Source organism: Leptinotarsa decemlineata, unplaced genomic scaffold (genome assembly GCF_025532065.1).
Source record: "Leptinotarsa decemlineata unplaced genomic scaffold, Ldec_3_MD MMD2_tig00004433_RagTag_RagTag, whole genome shotgun sequence".
Classification (NCBI taxonomy): Eukaryota; Metazoa; Arthropoda; class Insecta; order Coleoptera; family Chrysomelidae; genus Leptinotarsa; species Leptinotarsa decemlineata.
The window spans coordinates 253,678-269,720 of NW_027412608.1; the positions used below are offsets into that span (position 1 = coordinate 253,678).

At 31.6% G+C, this 16,043-nt stretch overlaps 1 protein-coding gene across 4 annotated transcripts in view; it reads left to right on the forward strand.

Moving 5' to 3' along the window:
* The first annotated feature begins 11,265 nt into the window (after positions 1-11,265).
* Positions 11,266-16,043, forward strand: part of LOC111508414 (uncharacterized) — a 546,485-nt gene continuing 541,707 nt past the window's right edge. For 2 of the 4 annotated variants that reach the window (XM_074179173.1, XM_074179171.1), the window contains exon 1: positions 11,274-11,639. In XM_074179173.1, coding sequence (XP_074035274.1) covers positions 11,505-11,639 — 135 coding nt within the window. In that variant the 5' untranslated portion in view covers positions 11,274-11,504. Of the gene's footprint in view, positions 11,640-16,043 lie in introns of all 4 variants that reach the window. The other 2 variants (XM_074179170.1, XM_074179172.1) reach the window with 2 other exon arrangements.

Genomic DNA, 16,043 nt, shown 5'->3' on the forward strand with positions numbered 1-16,043 from the left:
ATGAAATGAATACAGTAAAAACAATTTTGTCAGAAACTGAAGTAAAAGATCTTGAATATAGAGTTCAACGTATTGGAAAATATGAACCTGGTAAAAATAGACCCCTAAGAATAGTGATGGCAAAGCCAGAAGCAGCTAAAGAAATTCTCCGAAATAAAAATAAAATTAAAACATACAAAGCAACTATCTTTGGCGATCAAACCAAAGCCCAAAGAGAATATTATAATAAAATAAAGAAACAGTTAGAAGAAAGTAAGAACAGAGGAGAAAATAAGTATATAAAATATATAAATAACATACCCACATTAGTTGATTGTCCTCCTTCAAAAAACTATTGACAACAAGTAAAGGTATGGAAGTGCATGATTGCCCCAATTTTAATGAAGACATCATTTATTCAAATACTGAAAGTTTTTTGCCACATAAAACTGAAAAAATTGCTTATATTGTATGTTATAACCCCACAATAATAGTGCTTAGTGAATCAAGAGTTACCAAGGATGTAGAAGATTTCGAAATACAAATCAATAACTATAGTGCAGTCCGCTGTGACAGTGATAGTCGACATACAGGAGGAATTCTAATTTTTATTAGAGAGGGAGTGGACTACAGAATTCGAAAGAGCAGTATTATTCCTGGAAATTATTGGATGAGATGTATTGAATTAAACAAATCAAATAAGAGGTTGTTGATTGGAGGTCTGTATCACTCGCCCAGTTCAAGTGATGCTATATTTATTGATTGTTTGGAGGAACTATTTGAAAACTATTTTCTTAAAAATAATTTCATACTGTTGGGTGATTTCAATATTAATTATGCAGATAACAATGCTTTTTATAGTAGAAAAATCAAAAATTTGTTAAATATGTATGGTTTTGCTCAAATAGTGACGCAGTGTCCTAGAATTACAATAAACGCAAAAACCTTGATAGATTATGTGGTAACTAACTGTTGCGATGTTCAAGCATCTGTCTTTCACACGCCTAAGATAACTGATCATTCAATGATATCTGTCAGTTGTTTCAAATCTAATATAAATATTCCTGAAAAAAAAGCTGATTGTTAGAAATATTACTTCTGAGACATATTCAAACATAAATATTGAACTAATTGATCAAACATGGCTATTGAATTCAATCGATGTTAACGAAATCTTGAATGAAATATTTGATAAAACTAAAATAATTATAGATAATCTTGCACCTGAACACACTCTCAATAAAAAATAACAAGTTACCTTACTATGATTTGGAATTGAAAAATAAAGCTAAGAAACGAAATACAATATATAAAACATTTAAAAATAATTACAGCTCACCTCAGCGTGAACAATTCTGGGAAAACTATAAAATTGTTAGAAATCAGTATGTTAATATGTTAAAAAAGAAAAGGATACTTTTTTATGAACAACAAATTGACGTAAATCGTAATAATCCAATACAGATGTGGAAACATCTCAAATCAATAATAAATCCGGTTAACAATAGTAAAATGAATAAAATCATCTTTCGTGAAAACAATTCAATAACAATTAGTGAAAATGAACATGAGAATTTCAATAATTACTTTGTTAATAGTATTTCAAATATCTCTAAGAGTATCCCTCAATCTGATGAATGGTCATCCACAAATTATTCAGTTATAAACAGTTCTTTTTCCAAATTTAAACTATTAACGATGACTCAACTGCGGAAGATTATTCATTCCTTAGACAATAAAAACAAGTCTGAAGTACTGAATAGCAAATTTTTATAAGAAACATTCGAGGTATTTGGGTATGTGATATTAAACCTGGTGAATACATCTCTGGATAAAGGAATATTTCCAGATCAACTGAAGATAACTTCTGTTATTCCTATACCAAAGGTTAGTAATACAATTGAAGCAAGCGATTTTCGCCCAATTAATACACTACCAACTTTGGAGAAAGTCCTTGAACTAGCAGTTTACGAACAATTAGTTGCATACTTGGATGATAATGAATTATTCTTAGGTAAACAGTCAGGATTCAGAAAAAATCATTCCTGTGAATCAGCTATTCAGTATACTTTCTCTAGATGGAAAAATGCGTATGATGAAAATAAATAGCTGTCTTTCTGGACTTCAAGCGCGCATTTGAAACAATTGACAGAAACATTTTGATAAAAAAATTAAATTATTATGGGTTAACAGGCTCTGTGCTGGCATGGTTTCTTAGTTATCTTAGTGAAAGAAAACAGAAAACAAAAATTGGTTCAAAAATATCTGATGAGATAGATATGAACATTGGTGTTCCCCAGGGAAGTGTACTTGGTCCACTTTTATTTATTATATACCTAAATGATATTTATTATGTTCCTGGGCTACATGAACTTAATCTGTTTGCAGACGATACATTAGTTTATACTTCGAATACAGAACTCAATGATGCTGTAGATACTCTCAAAGGTTCTATGAAGAACATCGAAAAATATTAACATATGAATAAATTAAAATTAAATGCAGATAAAACAAAAGCTATGGTGATAACAACTAAATATAAACTGAACTCTATTGATTATAATGAAATAAAAATTGAAATTGGTAACACTACCTTGGAATATGTGTCTGAAATAAAGTATCTGGGAGTTATTGTAGATAACACTTTGAGTTTGAACAGTCATGCTGAATACAAAAAATTTCAAAAAAATCATATTTTTTTTCTAGGATAGCAAATAATTTGACTATTAACTCCAGAATATCAACATATAATTGTATAATTAAACCTCATTTTGAGTACTGTCCAACTTTAATGCATTTAATAAACCAAAATAGGCTTTCCCAATTTCAAAAACTCCAAAATAGGAGCATGAGAATTATAATAAGATGCAGTCGTTATACTTCCATTGATCACATGTTAAATATACTACAATGGCTGTCGATTTCAAATCGATTATTCTTTTTAACAATGGTTCTTATATTTAAAATAACCAAAAGTCTCCAACCAACATATATTAATGAATTTTTGGTTTTTAATAATCAAATACATGAACATGAGACAAGATCTTATAATAATTTTCATATATATAAAACTCACACTGGTGGCGGAACTAAAAACTTATTCTACAAGGGACTACGGGAATTTAACAATTTACCAAATGCCATTAAAGAGGAAAATACTGTAAGAGGGTTTGAAAGTAGATTATTGGAATACCTAGAGCGTTAGTTAGTTGGATAATATGTATATTATATATAGTTACTATATCAATATTGGTTTTCAACATTGGGTATTATAATTTATTTATTTAGTTTATCTTCATTATTATTATTATTATCTATATACATATTTGAATTTTATTAATATTTTTGGCACTGTGGAAATTTAAATTGTTAATTAGTTATTATGTCTTGTAAGATTAGGATGTATCCTATAATAAAGATTACTACTACTACTACGTGTGTACCTCCGAATAACCAACCGGGCATTTCTACATCATTAAGTTCCACAATTACAAAAGATAAATTAGTTGATATGTGCTCTGATTATACCGGTGTACCAAAATCATCGATTTACAAAATACTAAGAGAAGCAGAAATTCATGGGGACCTACAAACGCCAAAAACTAGTAGCGGACGAAAAAAAATCACAGTTGATGAAGAAGCCAAAACCAGTATACGCAGAACTATTCACAGTTTCTTTTTCAGAAATGAGCTGCCCACACTATAAACAGTTCTGGAGGCACTTAGCGATCATGAATTGGTCCCGAAAATGGGTAAAGAAACTTTTAAGAAACTTGTACACGAAATGAAATTTACGTACGGAAAAGTTGACAGGAAAAGCATTCTCATTGAACGTCAAGAAATAATAGCATAGAGAAGAAACTATCTAAGAAAAATTGACGAATTTCGGAAGCTCAAAAAAAATTGTACTTCATGGACGAGACATGGGTTAACCAAGGACATACGGTCAAAAAAGTATGGCAGGATGGTAATATAACAAGTGCACGACAAGCCCTTAATTAAGGTTTGTCAGTAGAGTTAAAATAGCCATCTGGAAAAAGTAGTCGTCTGATAGTTACGCATATAGGAAGCGACAGTGGATTTTTACCAAATGGTGAATTAATATTTAAATCTAAGAAAACAGGCGACTATCCTGAGGAGATGAATGCGGAGGTGTTTGAAAAATGGTTTGAAGGCATCATTCAACTTGTAGAACCGGGATCTGTCATCGTCATGGACAATGCCCCATACCATAGTCGACATTTAGAACCATTACCGAAACAATCATGGAAAAAAGCAGCAATTCAAGAATGATTAATTAATAAGAACATCCAATATAACAAAGATAGTTTAAAGGCAGAACCACTTCAGCTAACAAAATTACACACAGACAAATATAAAATATATATATATATATATATATATATATATATATATATATATATATATATATATATATATATATATATATATATATATATATATATATATTTACATCCCGCGAGCATTTTGCGTCCTTTCGCAGACAAAGCATTTTGCGTCCACCAGAAGTAATGTCTTTAGGGTGAATATAATTGCGTATATTGATTATTTATGTTATTTCAGAAACGAGACACTATTTTATATTTCTCTATTTTCAAAAAAAAAATATACGATTTTTTCACTTTTAAGTGATTTTGCTTCCTTTCGCTTCACTATCCGTATTGACTCCTTCGTGTATATTTTGCTCACATGTCTAGCACTTTTTTGCATCCTCAAATGTATATTATTTGTACATAACAACTATTTTGCATCCGCGATGTTGCCAAAGAATCAAATCGTAAGATACCAATTTAAATTTAGTTTTCGCCACTCTCATTCATGTTATGTCTTTTCCGACATATGTTAGGATGGAAATGAACAAGTTTTATGAAAAAATTTTGTGAAAAAGTTATGAACAGAGATGAAGAATAATATTCAGTTGAGATAGTTACAGAGAAATTCTTATCAAAAATGGGAAGGGAAATGAAATTAAATGAACAATTAAAAGGAAATTGAAAAAAAATACTAGAACATTTAAATATGTATGCTTAAAATATGTTTTTCCGTTGAACAGCTGTCGAACTCCTACGAACGAAAACTCTCAGAAGTCGAAACTTGTGCGAGATGAGGACTGACAAGGCCTTACCTTTTAACGTGTGATTCCTAACACGAGTTAGACGATAGCAAGTGAAAATTGATCGTTCAGCCTGCGCTGCGGCTTGAACCATCGGTCGATTGAGAGAGTGAACAAAGCACCCACGTCGAACCGCCCGGCAACCGACCTTATTTCTAAAGAAAACAAATTATTGTGGTATGAAATGAAAATAAATGGTTCGAACAATAAGTGAAAAAGTAATATAAAAAATGAAAATAAAATGCTCATCAGTTTTCATTTGAGGACGATTGTAGATACTAATAATCGAAACGTGTCGTGAAGTAGTTTGTTTTGAAATATCTGCTTTCATTTTTTTTATTTTTATTTTTTCATCTTCAATGTAAATTGAACGTAAGGAAGGAATAGCAATAAAAATTAAAGAAATTGTAGGTAAGACATTTCAAATACTCCGCTAACATTTTCAATTATCCTTATTTTAAATAGAAATTTCCCCAAAATTCTATTTATTCAACAGTCTCAAGTAGCTCCGCTAACATTTTCAATTATCCTTATTTTAAATGGAACTTTCCCTGAAATTCTGTTTATTCAACAATCCTACTAGCTCCGTTAACACTTTCAATTATCCCTTTTTAAATAGAAATGTCCACAGAATTCTATCTATTCAACAGTCTCAAGTAGCTCCGCTAACATTTTCAATTATCCTTATTTTAAATAGAAATTTCCCCAAAGTTCTATCTATTCAACAGTCTCAAGTAGCTCCGCTAACATTTTCAATTATTCCTATTTCAAATAGAAATTTCCACAAAACTTTTTCTATTCAACATTCTCAAGTAGCTCCGCTAATATTTTCAATTATCCCTATTTCATATAGAAATTTCCTCAGAATTCTATCTATTCAACAGTCTCAAGTAGCTCCGCTAACATTTTCAATTATCCTTATTTTAAATGGAACTTTCCCTGAAATTCTATTTATTCAACAATCCTACTAGTTCCGTTAACACTTTCAATTATCCCTTTTTAAATAGAAATTTCCCCAAAATTCTATCTATTCAACAGTCTCAAGTAGCTGCGCTAACATTTTCTATTATCCTTATTTTAAATAAAAATTTCTCCAAAATTTTATCCATTCAACAATCTCAACTAGTTGAGATTGTTGAAAATTATCCCCATATCATATAGAAATTTCCCAATATTCTATCTATTCAACAGTCTCAAGTAGCCTAACACTTTCAATTATTCCTATTTCAAATAGAAATTTCCACAAAATTCTATCTATTCAACATTCTCAAGTAGCTCCGCTAATATTTTCAATTATCCTTATTTCAAATAGAAATTTCCCCAAAATTTTATCTATTCAACAATCTCAACTAGCTCTGCTAACACTTTCAATTATTCCGATTTCATATAGAAATTTCCCCAATTTTCTATCTATTCAACAGTCTCAAGTAGCTCCGCTAACATTTTCAATTATCCTTATTTTAAATAGAAGTTTGCCCAAAATTCCATCTATCCAACAGCCTCAAGTAGCTCCGCTAACATGTTCAATTATCCTCATTTTAAATAAAAATTTTCCCAAAATTCTATCTATTCAACAGTCCCAAGTAGCTCCGCTAACACTTTCGATTATCCTTATTTTGAATAGAACGTTCCCTAAAATTCTATCATTTCAACAATCCTATTAGCTCGGTTAACACTTTCAATTATCCCTTATTAAATAGAAATTTTCACAAAATTCTATCTATTCAACAGTGTCAAGTAGCTCCGCTATCACTTTCAATTATTCCTATTTTAAATAAAAATTTTCCCAAAATTCTATCTATTCAACAGTCCCAAGTAGCTCCGCTAACACTTTCGATTATCCTTATTTTGAATAGAACGTTCCCTAAAATTCTATCATTTCAACAATCCTATTAGCTCGGTTAACACTTTCAATTATCCCTTTTTAAATAGAAATTTTCACAAAATTCTATCTATTCAACAGTGTCAAGTAGCTCCGCTAACACTTTCAATTATCCCTTTTTAAATAGAAATTTTCACAAAATTCTATCTATTCAACAGTGTCAAGTAGCTCCGCTAACACTTTCAATTATCCCTATTTTGAATAGAAATTTCCCTAAAATTCTATCTATTCAACAGTCTCAAGTAGCTCCGCTAACATTTTCAATTATCCTTATTTTGAATAGAAATTTTCCCAAAATTCTATCTATTCAACAGTCTCAAGTAGCTCCGCTAACACTTTCGATTATCTCTATTTTAAATAGAAATTCCCCCAAAATTCTATCTATTCAACAGTCTAAAGTAGCTCCGCTAATATTTTCAATTATCCCTATTTTAAATAGACATTTCTTCAAAATTCTATCTATTCAGGACATATTTCGGTGTATCATTTCCGAGGCTCTGGTCTATTATATATATTTCTCACAGTCGTAGAATCTTTATGTAGAGTCGTAGGGGGCTGTAGATAATCATTCCTCAGAGCCGTAGGGAGCTGTGTGGCATGGTTAAGTTGTTAGAAACGCAAGTTTATGAATGCACAAAATGGGAATCTCTTTTAACTTCACTAATGCTTTCAATTATTCCCATTTCAAGTAGAAATTTCCCAAAAAATTCTATCTTTTCAACAATCAAATAGTCACTAACACTTTCATCTATCTTTTTCAATATAATTCCCCCCCAAAATCTCATTTTATAACCATATTTTGAATTAAAAAAATTTAATAGGTTAAAAATTTCTGATTTTTTTTTTAATTTTACATATTTTGCAAAAAAAAAATTTGCACAAGTTATGAAAAAAATTTAGCCCATTACAAAAATTCTATGAAACCTAGTAAAATTTTTGCAATTTTTTAAAGACACCTTCCTCAAAATCGGTCGAAATTGAGTCTATTTTTTTGCGTACTTTTTGCTTTCAATTTTTTATTTTTATAACTTATATAATTTATTTTTGATATTTTTTTCCTGTAATTTTATTTATTTTTTTTTATATTTTTCAACATATTTTTCTTATCACTCATTTTTTAACAAATTTTGCACCTAACACTTTCAAAATTAAATTTTTAATAATTTTATCAAATAATTATCATTTGCAATAATTCAATTAATATGATTTTTATTCTTTAATTATATAAAGATTTTCTGGTATATTAAGGATGAAGGAACCTTTTTTTTCGAATAATTTTATGGTATTATATAAAAATTATATTTATTAATAATTCATAATATTTTGTTAATTATACATGATTATATTTATATACTAATGAATATATTATTTTTAATTTTTAGTACCTACTTTAATATAATATATAATTCCGATAATTTTGTGTAATGTAATTTTTCGCATTTTTTTGTATTTTTTTAGGACTTTTTCTGATAAACTAACAGAAAAAACTATGCACCAGAAGTTCATAAACAAATTACATAAGCTTTTTCTAAAGACCTTAGTATGAGTTATAAGAAAAAGTATAAGAAAAAATAAGGAAAAATCCTCCTCATAGAGTTTCTCTAATATATTAAATTAGTCAAAAATGCGCGATATCTGACAAAAGGATAATTTTTTATAGAATCAATCATGTGTGAAATTACCCACCACCACACTCTCGTAAATTACATTTAATGGCATTACCCATTTCTACAAATATCAAAAATTTGTGCACATTGAATACTAAAATGTATAAAGATAAGTTAATTAAGCTTCTGGATCCATACCCCATTTATAAAGGTTTTTACCCCTTTTCTTTATAATTATAAATATATTTAAATTTAAATTTTTTCCTTTTTAATTTTTGGTGCTCTGATTGCTATTTCTTCATATCCTTGATCTGGAATATGGATTGGTTTGGAAATTAACCTTCTTTCAATCATTTCCTCATTGAAATCCCCGCATAGATTATACCCCCCTGAATTAGCAATAAAATATTTTATCACACAACGATTGGCATCTGTAGTTGTTTTGTTTTCAATTTTGATATTAAATAATTTAAATGAATTTATTTTCAGAAATTTAAATTTTTCCATAATTTAAATATTGAATTCAGCCCTTCTATTAAAAATTAGAATAGCAAAAATAGCATTTACTCAATTAACTTAGCAAAAATTAAGTCCGATAGTTATTTTAACGTATAATCTTAATACAATTAATTTTTTTGTTTTTATTTCTGCTATAGTAAGAGGAATTTTAGGATTAAATCAAATTAGATTACGAAAAATTTCAGTTTATTCCTCTATTAATCATATAGCTCGAATATTAAATAGAATTTTATTTATTAAAAAAAATGATTTTGGTATTTCTGTACTTACTCTTTAATTTTAATACACATTATTTTTATATATTTGAAATTTTTCTAATTTTTTAACTTTCATTCTAATTACTTTTACATTAATTCCTATGTTCTTATATATTCGCATAACTTTCTCAATGTTAACTTTTTTCAGCAATGAATCAATTTTGATCAGCCCCTCAAAAGTTAATTTTTGAATTATTTTATTAAATAGATTTACTTTAGTTGGATTATTCAAGGTAGTACAAACTTTCAACCTTCAAAGTTGACAATAGATTTTTATCTAAGCCTTAAAAATTGATTTCACCTTCAAATTTACAATTTAAAATCATTTTTGACTATAAGACTGGCATACATTTTTATTTCGTAAATAAATTTACCATTTATTGCTTATTCTCAGCCATTCCACCGAACAAATGGTTATTCTCGACTTATCATGAAAATATTGAAACTTTATATTTTAATATTTTATTTTTGGAGTATGAGCAGGAATATTAGGTACTCCATTAAGAATTTTAATTCGAGCAGAATTGAGAAACCTTGGAACTTCAATCGGTAATAATCAAATTTATAATGTTATCGTAACTGCTTATGCTTTTGTTATAACTTTTTTATAGTTTATAAACTTCAACTTTTCAGACTTCAATACAAATATATGGAAATTCTGATCTGGGAGTCCCGAAGTCACGTTTAATGGGTATTACAGGGTTGCCACGAATAGGAGTCAATTTAATGCGTGGAGTGAAATGAAAATATACATTATGTATATAACGCTCGCGCTCCCAATCGGATTTATGATGAACTAAAAATGTATATTTACTTTCATTTTTGGCACTAACTTACTTCCATTGAATTGTCTATTACTGACATCTGGTAAGGAGAGAAGGAAAATTATCTGAACCAGAAACAAGCCATGAATATATCCGTTGGGGATCTGTAATATGGTTGGTTTCAGTCGTTTATCTAGAGAGATATTTACGATGACTATTTTGCGTCCGATATACGGACGTAAAATAGTCACGGAAGCAAAATGTAATGTACCGAGCCTATTGATGGACGCAAAATGATGCTAAGGATATAAATATATATATATATATATATATATATATATATATATATATATATATATATATATATATATATATAACTGATAGCGTAACGACCGTATGTATATATAGAATAGTAGTTTTTCGGGGATTCGGTCTGATTAGAATAAATATTTACTCTTTTTAGCTGCCCGAGCTTTCGCTAATGTTTATTAGCTTTATCGAGGGCTGTAATATAAAAAGAACATAATAAATATATATATATATATATATATATATATATATATATATATATATATATATATATATATATATATATATATATATATATATATATATATATATAAAACATAATAACGGATAAAACAGAATATATATATATATATATATATATATATATATATATATATATATATATACATATATATATATATATATATATATATATATATATATATATATATATATATATATATATATATAAAAGGCTTTGTACTCTCAGAACAAAGTTTTCATTACAGTTTACAATGAACATGTTTACAGTCTTGGGCAGATTAAATATAACCATAATTAAAATTATTACTAAATTCATGGATTATAACCATATTAAACTATAATAGCAGGGGGGGGATATCCAATCCTCATCCCAATTTTTCTTTTATATCCTGATCATTTAACCTCTGTATGTATTCTTTGTCCGATCATTCCTACCAGCAAGTATTGAAAAACCGTAAAGAAAAAGCAGATGCCCAAGTTACGAGTTCAAATTACATAACAAGGAGACATATCATGTGGACTTATTGTCTATCAACAACATATTGACGTAGTTTGCTTTGAGCAAGACACACTACGTCTCTGGACGAAGCGACTATTGCATAACATCTGTTATGTAATAGGAGGAGACTGGTCTACTGCGCCGTAATGGAAGCAAAGACCATAAGAAAAGAGAGAAGAAGAAGAAGAAGAAGTATAAACACCACTCTACTGCGCCGTAATGGAAGCAAAGATCATAAGAAAAGAGAGAAGTATAAACACCAGAGATTAATAAACATTATGATTTGTCAATTGCAAGGATAAACGAAATAAATGTCGATGATGGATAAAATTGCAGATTGTTGTCGTGCCTGTTTGAAAATAGATTGTAAACTTACTTCTATAAGAATCCAGGACACTGACTCTATAAAGTTTTTGGACAAATTATTAGTATGTGTAGCTGAAGTGGTAAGTTTAGTGTTTCACAGTACATTATTTTATCAGTGAAATTCATTAACAATAGTGAATTGTCGATAGAATTATACACAACATCTTGTCATACATATTGAGACTTCAAATAATTGATAATAATTGTAATTTATTGAACAAAATTACAATTTTTCTCAGCTGGCTATCGACCGAAGTCCTTCCGCCCGTGTAACACAATGGCTTTGAAATAACATAGCTTATTTTACAGTATCAAAAAAAAATGGATATGAGGATGAACAAACAAAACAATTTCATTGATAAAGTTGTGTTCATTTTTCTAACAGTGTTTCTTTTGGGTGTCGGATGTCGTACTCTTGCATGGGGGTTTCTTGTCACAGCATACTTTCTAATGATTTCTACATTTTCGTCTTTTCTAGCAAACTTCTGAGTAAGTCTTTCATCGATAGGGATAATACCAGTGAGTTCGTACAGCAGAGGATTTGGAGGGTTGTGTTTGGGGTTATTGGGATGCCTTAATCTTGTCATTTTCCTTATAGCCGTTGTTTCAGACACTTCATTTGTTTTCAAGGCCTTTTGTTTGATATTGAGAAACAGTGGGTGCGAGTATTCAATAAGTGGCCGACAGATTAGTTTATATATTCGGTTTGCTGTTGATATGTTTGCACCTGCTCCCGGGTTTGTCGAACTTGTGAAATGTGCGGCTCTTGCAACCACTTTCTTTTTTTTTGTTGTTGTTGTGGCTGTTGAAATTTAGTTTGGAATCAAGCGTAACACCCAGGTAATCAACTGTCAATTTTGAATGTAAAATATGTTGGAAAACGTCGATTGTTGGTGAAGTTGCGGAATTCTGATGATTAAATATGATGAACTGAGACTTCGATGGGTTTGGCTGGAGCTTCCATTTATTGAACCAGTTATTTGTTATTGTTGCAAAATGTTCCAAATTGTTAATAACTTTGTCTAGCATTTGATCGTGCACAATTAGGGCGGTATCATCTGCATACCGGAGAATATATGCTTCATGTTTGAAGTGGTTGATATTCACTTGTTGATGATGATAAATATCAGAGCTGTATAGTTATATAACAATGGTGAGAGCGGTGAACCCTGTGGAACTCCCTGTTCTAGGATGAATTCGTCTGAAAAACTACTCAGTATTTTAACTCTCAGTTGCCTGTGTTGTTCAGCTTGATTGTTTCAATGTTGTTCGTGAGAATCATGAGAGGATATATAGTAGATCTTCCTTGTCTAAATTCAAACTGGTAGCTTGGAATTTTATCATTAAACAATTGGAGTAAACGGTTTATAAAAGTTTTCAAAGTTTTTACCAATTACAGGTAGGATAGTAATCGGACGATAACTGTCTGTAAGGGAGTGATCCTTGTTTGGTTTGGGAATAGTAATTATTGTGCCCATTTTCCAATTGTCAGGTATATAATGAGTTTCAAGGCAAAATTCCTAGCTTTTTATGATATACTTGTGAATCTCATAATCCGGCTTTCTCAACATGTTTCTTGTGATATAGTCATGCCCTGGAGCTGAATTTTTTCGTTGATATAAGATTTCAAAATATTCTTCTTCATCTACATTGAATTTATTATTTTCTTGTACAGGTATCTGCAAAAAGAAGTTTTCGTACCAATTGCTCACATTTTCATAATGATTGCGGTCGAAGTTCATGTTGACGCTTTTTTTAAGTTTTTAGCAAATATGTAAGCTTTTTCGGAAGGTAACTCATATTCAATATTGTTATCTATAATATTTTTAGTATGTACTCCATCCTTTTTGTATTTGGATAATTTCCGTATTTCATTCCAATAGGATTTGCCCCTCTTTTCATGCATGGCTTCACATATTTGAATCCATGTGTGGGTTTTGTATTCTTGAATCAAATTTTGAATGTTCTTGTTAAACTTATTATTTGAAGCTTTAGACGTTGGATCTCTGTTTACTCTATATTCACGATACATGTTCCTTTTTTTCTTAAACTCACAATAAATGAGGGAAGTTCATGTGTACAGAAATTATATTTAGTTTTTGGCGTATATTCTATAATTGTTTCAGACAATTCATTACAAAAGTCTTTTATTTGTTGATGGTTGATTTCATTTCCCAAAGTATCTGTATCTGTAGAGAAGGGAGGGTGAGTGTAAGCCCACATCACTTAGGCCACATGTGACCCATTGTACATCCTCCCGAGGAGTTGTTCTCCTAGGTCATCGTCCATCCTGTCCTTTCCAGGAAGGTGGACAGGTCACTGGGAGACATCTCCTTTATATCGGCAGGTGTAGGCTAAGACTCGCCGAACACACACTCTCTTATTGACGATAACTCCGGGCACTCGCACAGGACATGCCTGACAGTCTCCTCTTCCTGTTCACACATCCTGCATAGAGGTATGTCCACTAGCCCCATATTATGGAGGTGTTTTCTTAGTTGACAGTGGCCAGTCAGAAATCCTACTGTTAGGCATAGATTTTTCCTGGTCATCGCCAGATATTTCTTCAGCGCCAGCTTCCTAGGGTCGCCCAAGGTGATTCTGGCAAGATTACATCCTTTGATTCCATCCCATCTCTTGAAGGATTGAGCATGGATGTAACATTTGACTAGTTCCGCAATTGTCGAAGTCATCAGGCCGTAGGTGCCACTGGGTCCTAAAATTCTTAGTCCAGCCGCTTCCTTGGCTAAAGAGTCGGCAATGCGATTACCTTTACTCCTGTCGTGCCCTTTAACCTACCTCAGGATAATGTTATTATCTACCGAGGCTTTGGCTAAATCTTGGTGACACTCTAGTACTAGCCCTGAGGTTATATGTTGTCTGTTCAAGGCTAATAGGGCTTGTCTGCTGTCAGTGCAGATTGTTATGTTTTTTCCAGAAATTTCTTTCTTGGTTGTTTATTTTGTGGTGATTGAGATACCAGCTAGTTCTGTTTGGACCACGCTGGTATTTCTTCCCATTCCCCACTTAATCCTTAGGCTTAGTGATCTGGAGTACATTCCACATCCTGAGCCTTCTTTGGTTTTTGAGCCGTCTGTATGAATGCGTATTGCATTTGTAGCATCTGACTCTGTGTTCTGCTTAATTTGTATTTTGTAGGGTATACTAAACACAAACCTGGATTCAATTGCATCACTTGTTGCCTGCAGCAGAGGTTGTGCAGTAAGCGCTTCCCGCCATAGGCCCAGCCTCAATTGACCCATTCCTACTTCGAGGTTCACACCAGCCGTGCGCAATCGTATCATGGCCATTAACGCAACTTCCTTAATATACAGATCCAGAGGGGTTAGACCCGTTATTGATTCTATTGCCGCGGTTGGTGTTGTTCTCATGGCTTCTGTGATTTTTAAACAAACCAGTTGCTGTATTTGATATAATTTTTGGATGGCCGTTGCTTGTAGAACTTTCGGTCCCCATGCAATGGCTCCATACGTTAACATAGGTCTTATTATTGTAGTGTAGATCCAGGTAATCACACGGAGTGAAATACCCCATGCGCGTCCCACTGTCCTCTGACATTGCTCATAAGCCACGTATGCTCTTTAGATGAGAGTTCCATATTAGCTTCCTGTCGAGGATAGTACCAAGGTATTTCACATCTTCAGAGGAGTTCAGTTTGCTTTTGAAGATTTTGGGAGATTTTAAGCCTGTTAAACTTCTTTTCTTGGTGAAAAGGACCATCTCAGTCTTCTTGGCATTGATCGACAGTGAGTGTTCCTTACACCATGTTTCTATTAATTTGAGCCCATCCTGCGCTCTATCGCAGTGTGTTTACAAATTTGCCGGTCTGCTAGATAACTATGTCATCTGCGTATGCAATTGTGTAGAATCCATTTTTGTTAAGGTATCCAGAACTGGAACAGGGTATCCAGAACTATGTTTCAGAGAAGGGGTGATAAGACCCCTCCCTATGGACATCCCCTCATGACCAGTTCTTTCACTGTGTTGTCTTCTACATTAGTACTTATTGCTCTACTAGAGAGCATCTTGAGTATCCATTCTCCTACTACCAGGGGTTCATTCCTGGAGTGTAGTTGCTGGGTAATTATTGGAAACGTTGTTTTATCAAACGCTCCCTCGATATCTATGAATATACAAAGAGTGGATTCTTTGTTGTCCAATGATCTCTCGATTCTGCCAAACACATGGTGAAGGGCCGAATCAGTAGACCTTCCCGGAGTATATGCATGCTGATTTGTATGAAGTGGGTCGTGAACTAGTACTTCATCTCTTATGTACTGCTCACATAGCCTCTCCATGGTTTTTAAAAAAAACGATGTCAGACTAATTGGTCGGAATGCTTTTGGTAGGGTGTAGTCCATCCTACCTGGTTTGGGTATAAATACTACTCTTACTTCTCTCCACTTACTGGGAATATACCTCAGAGCTAGAGAGACTCCGAATATTCCAACCAGGTGTCCAGT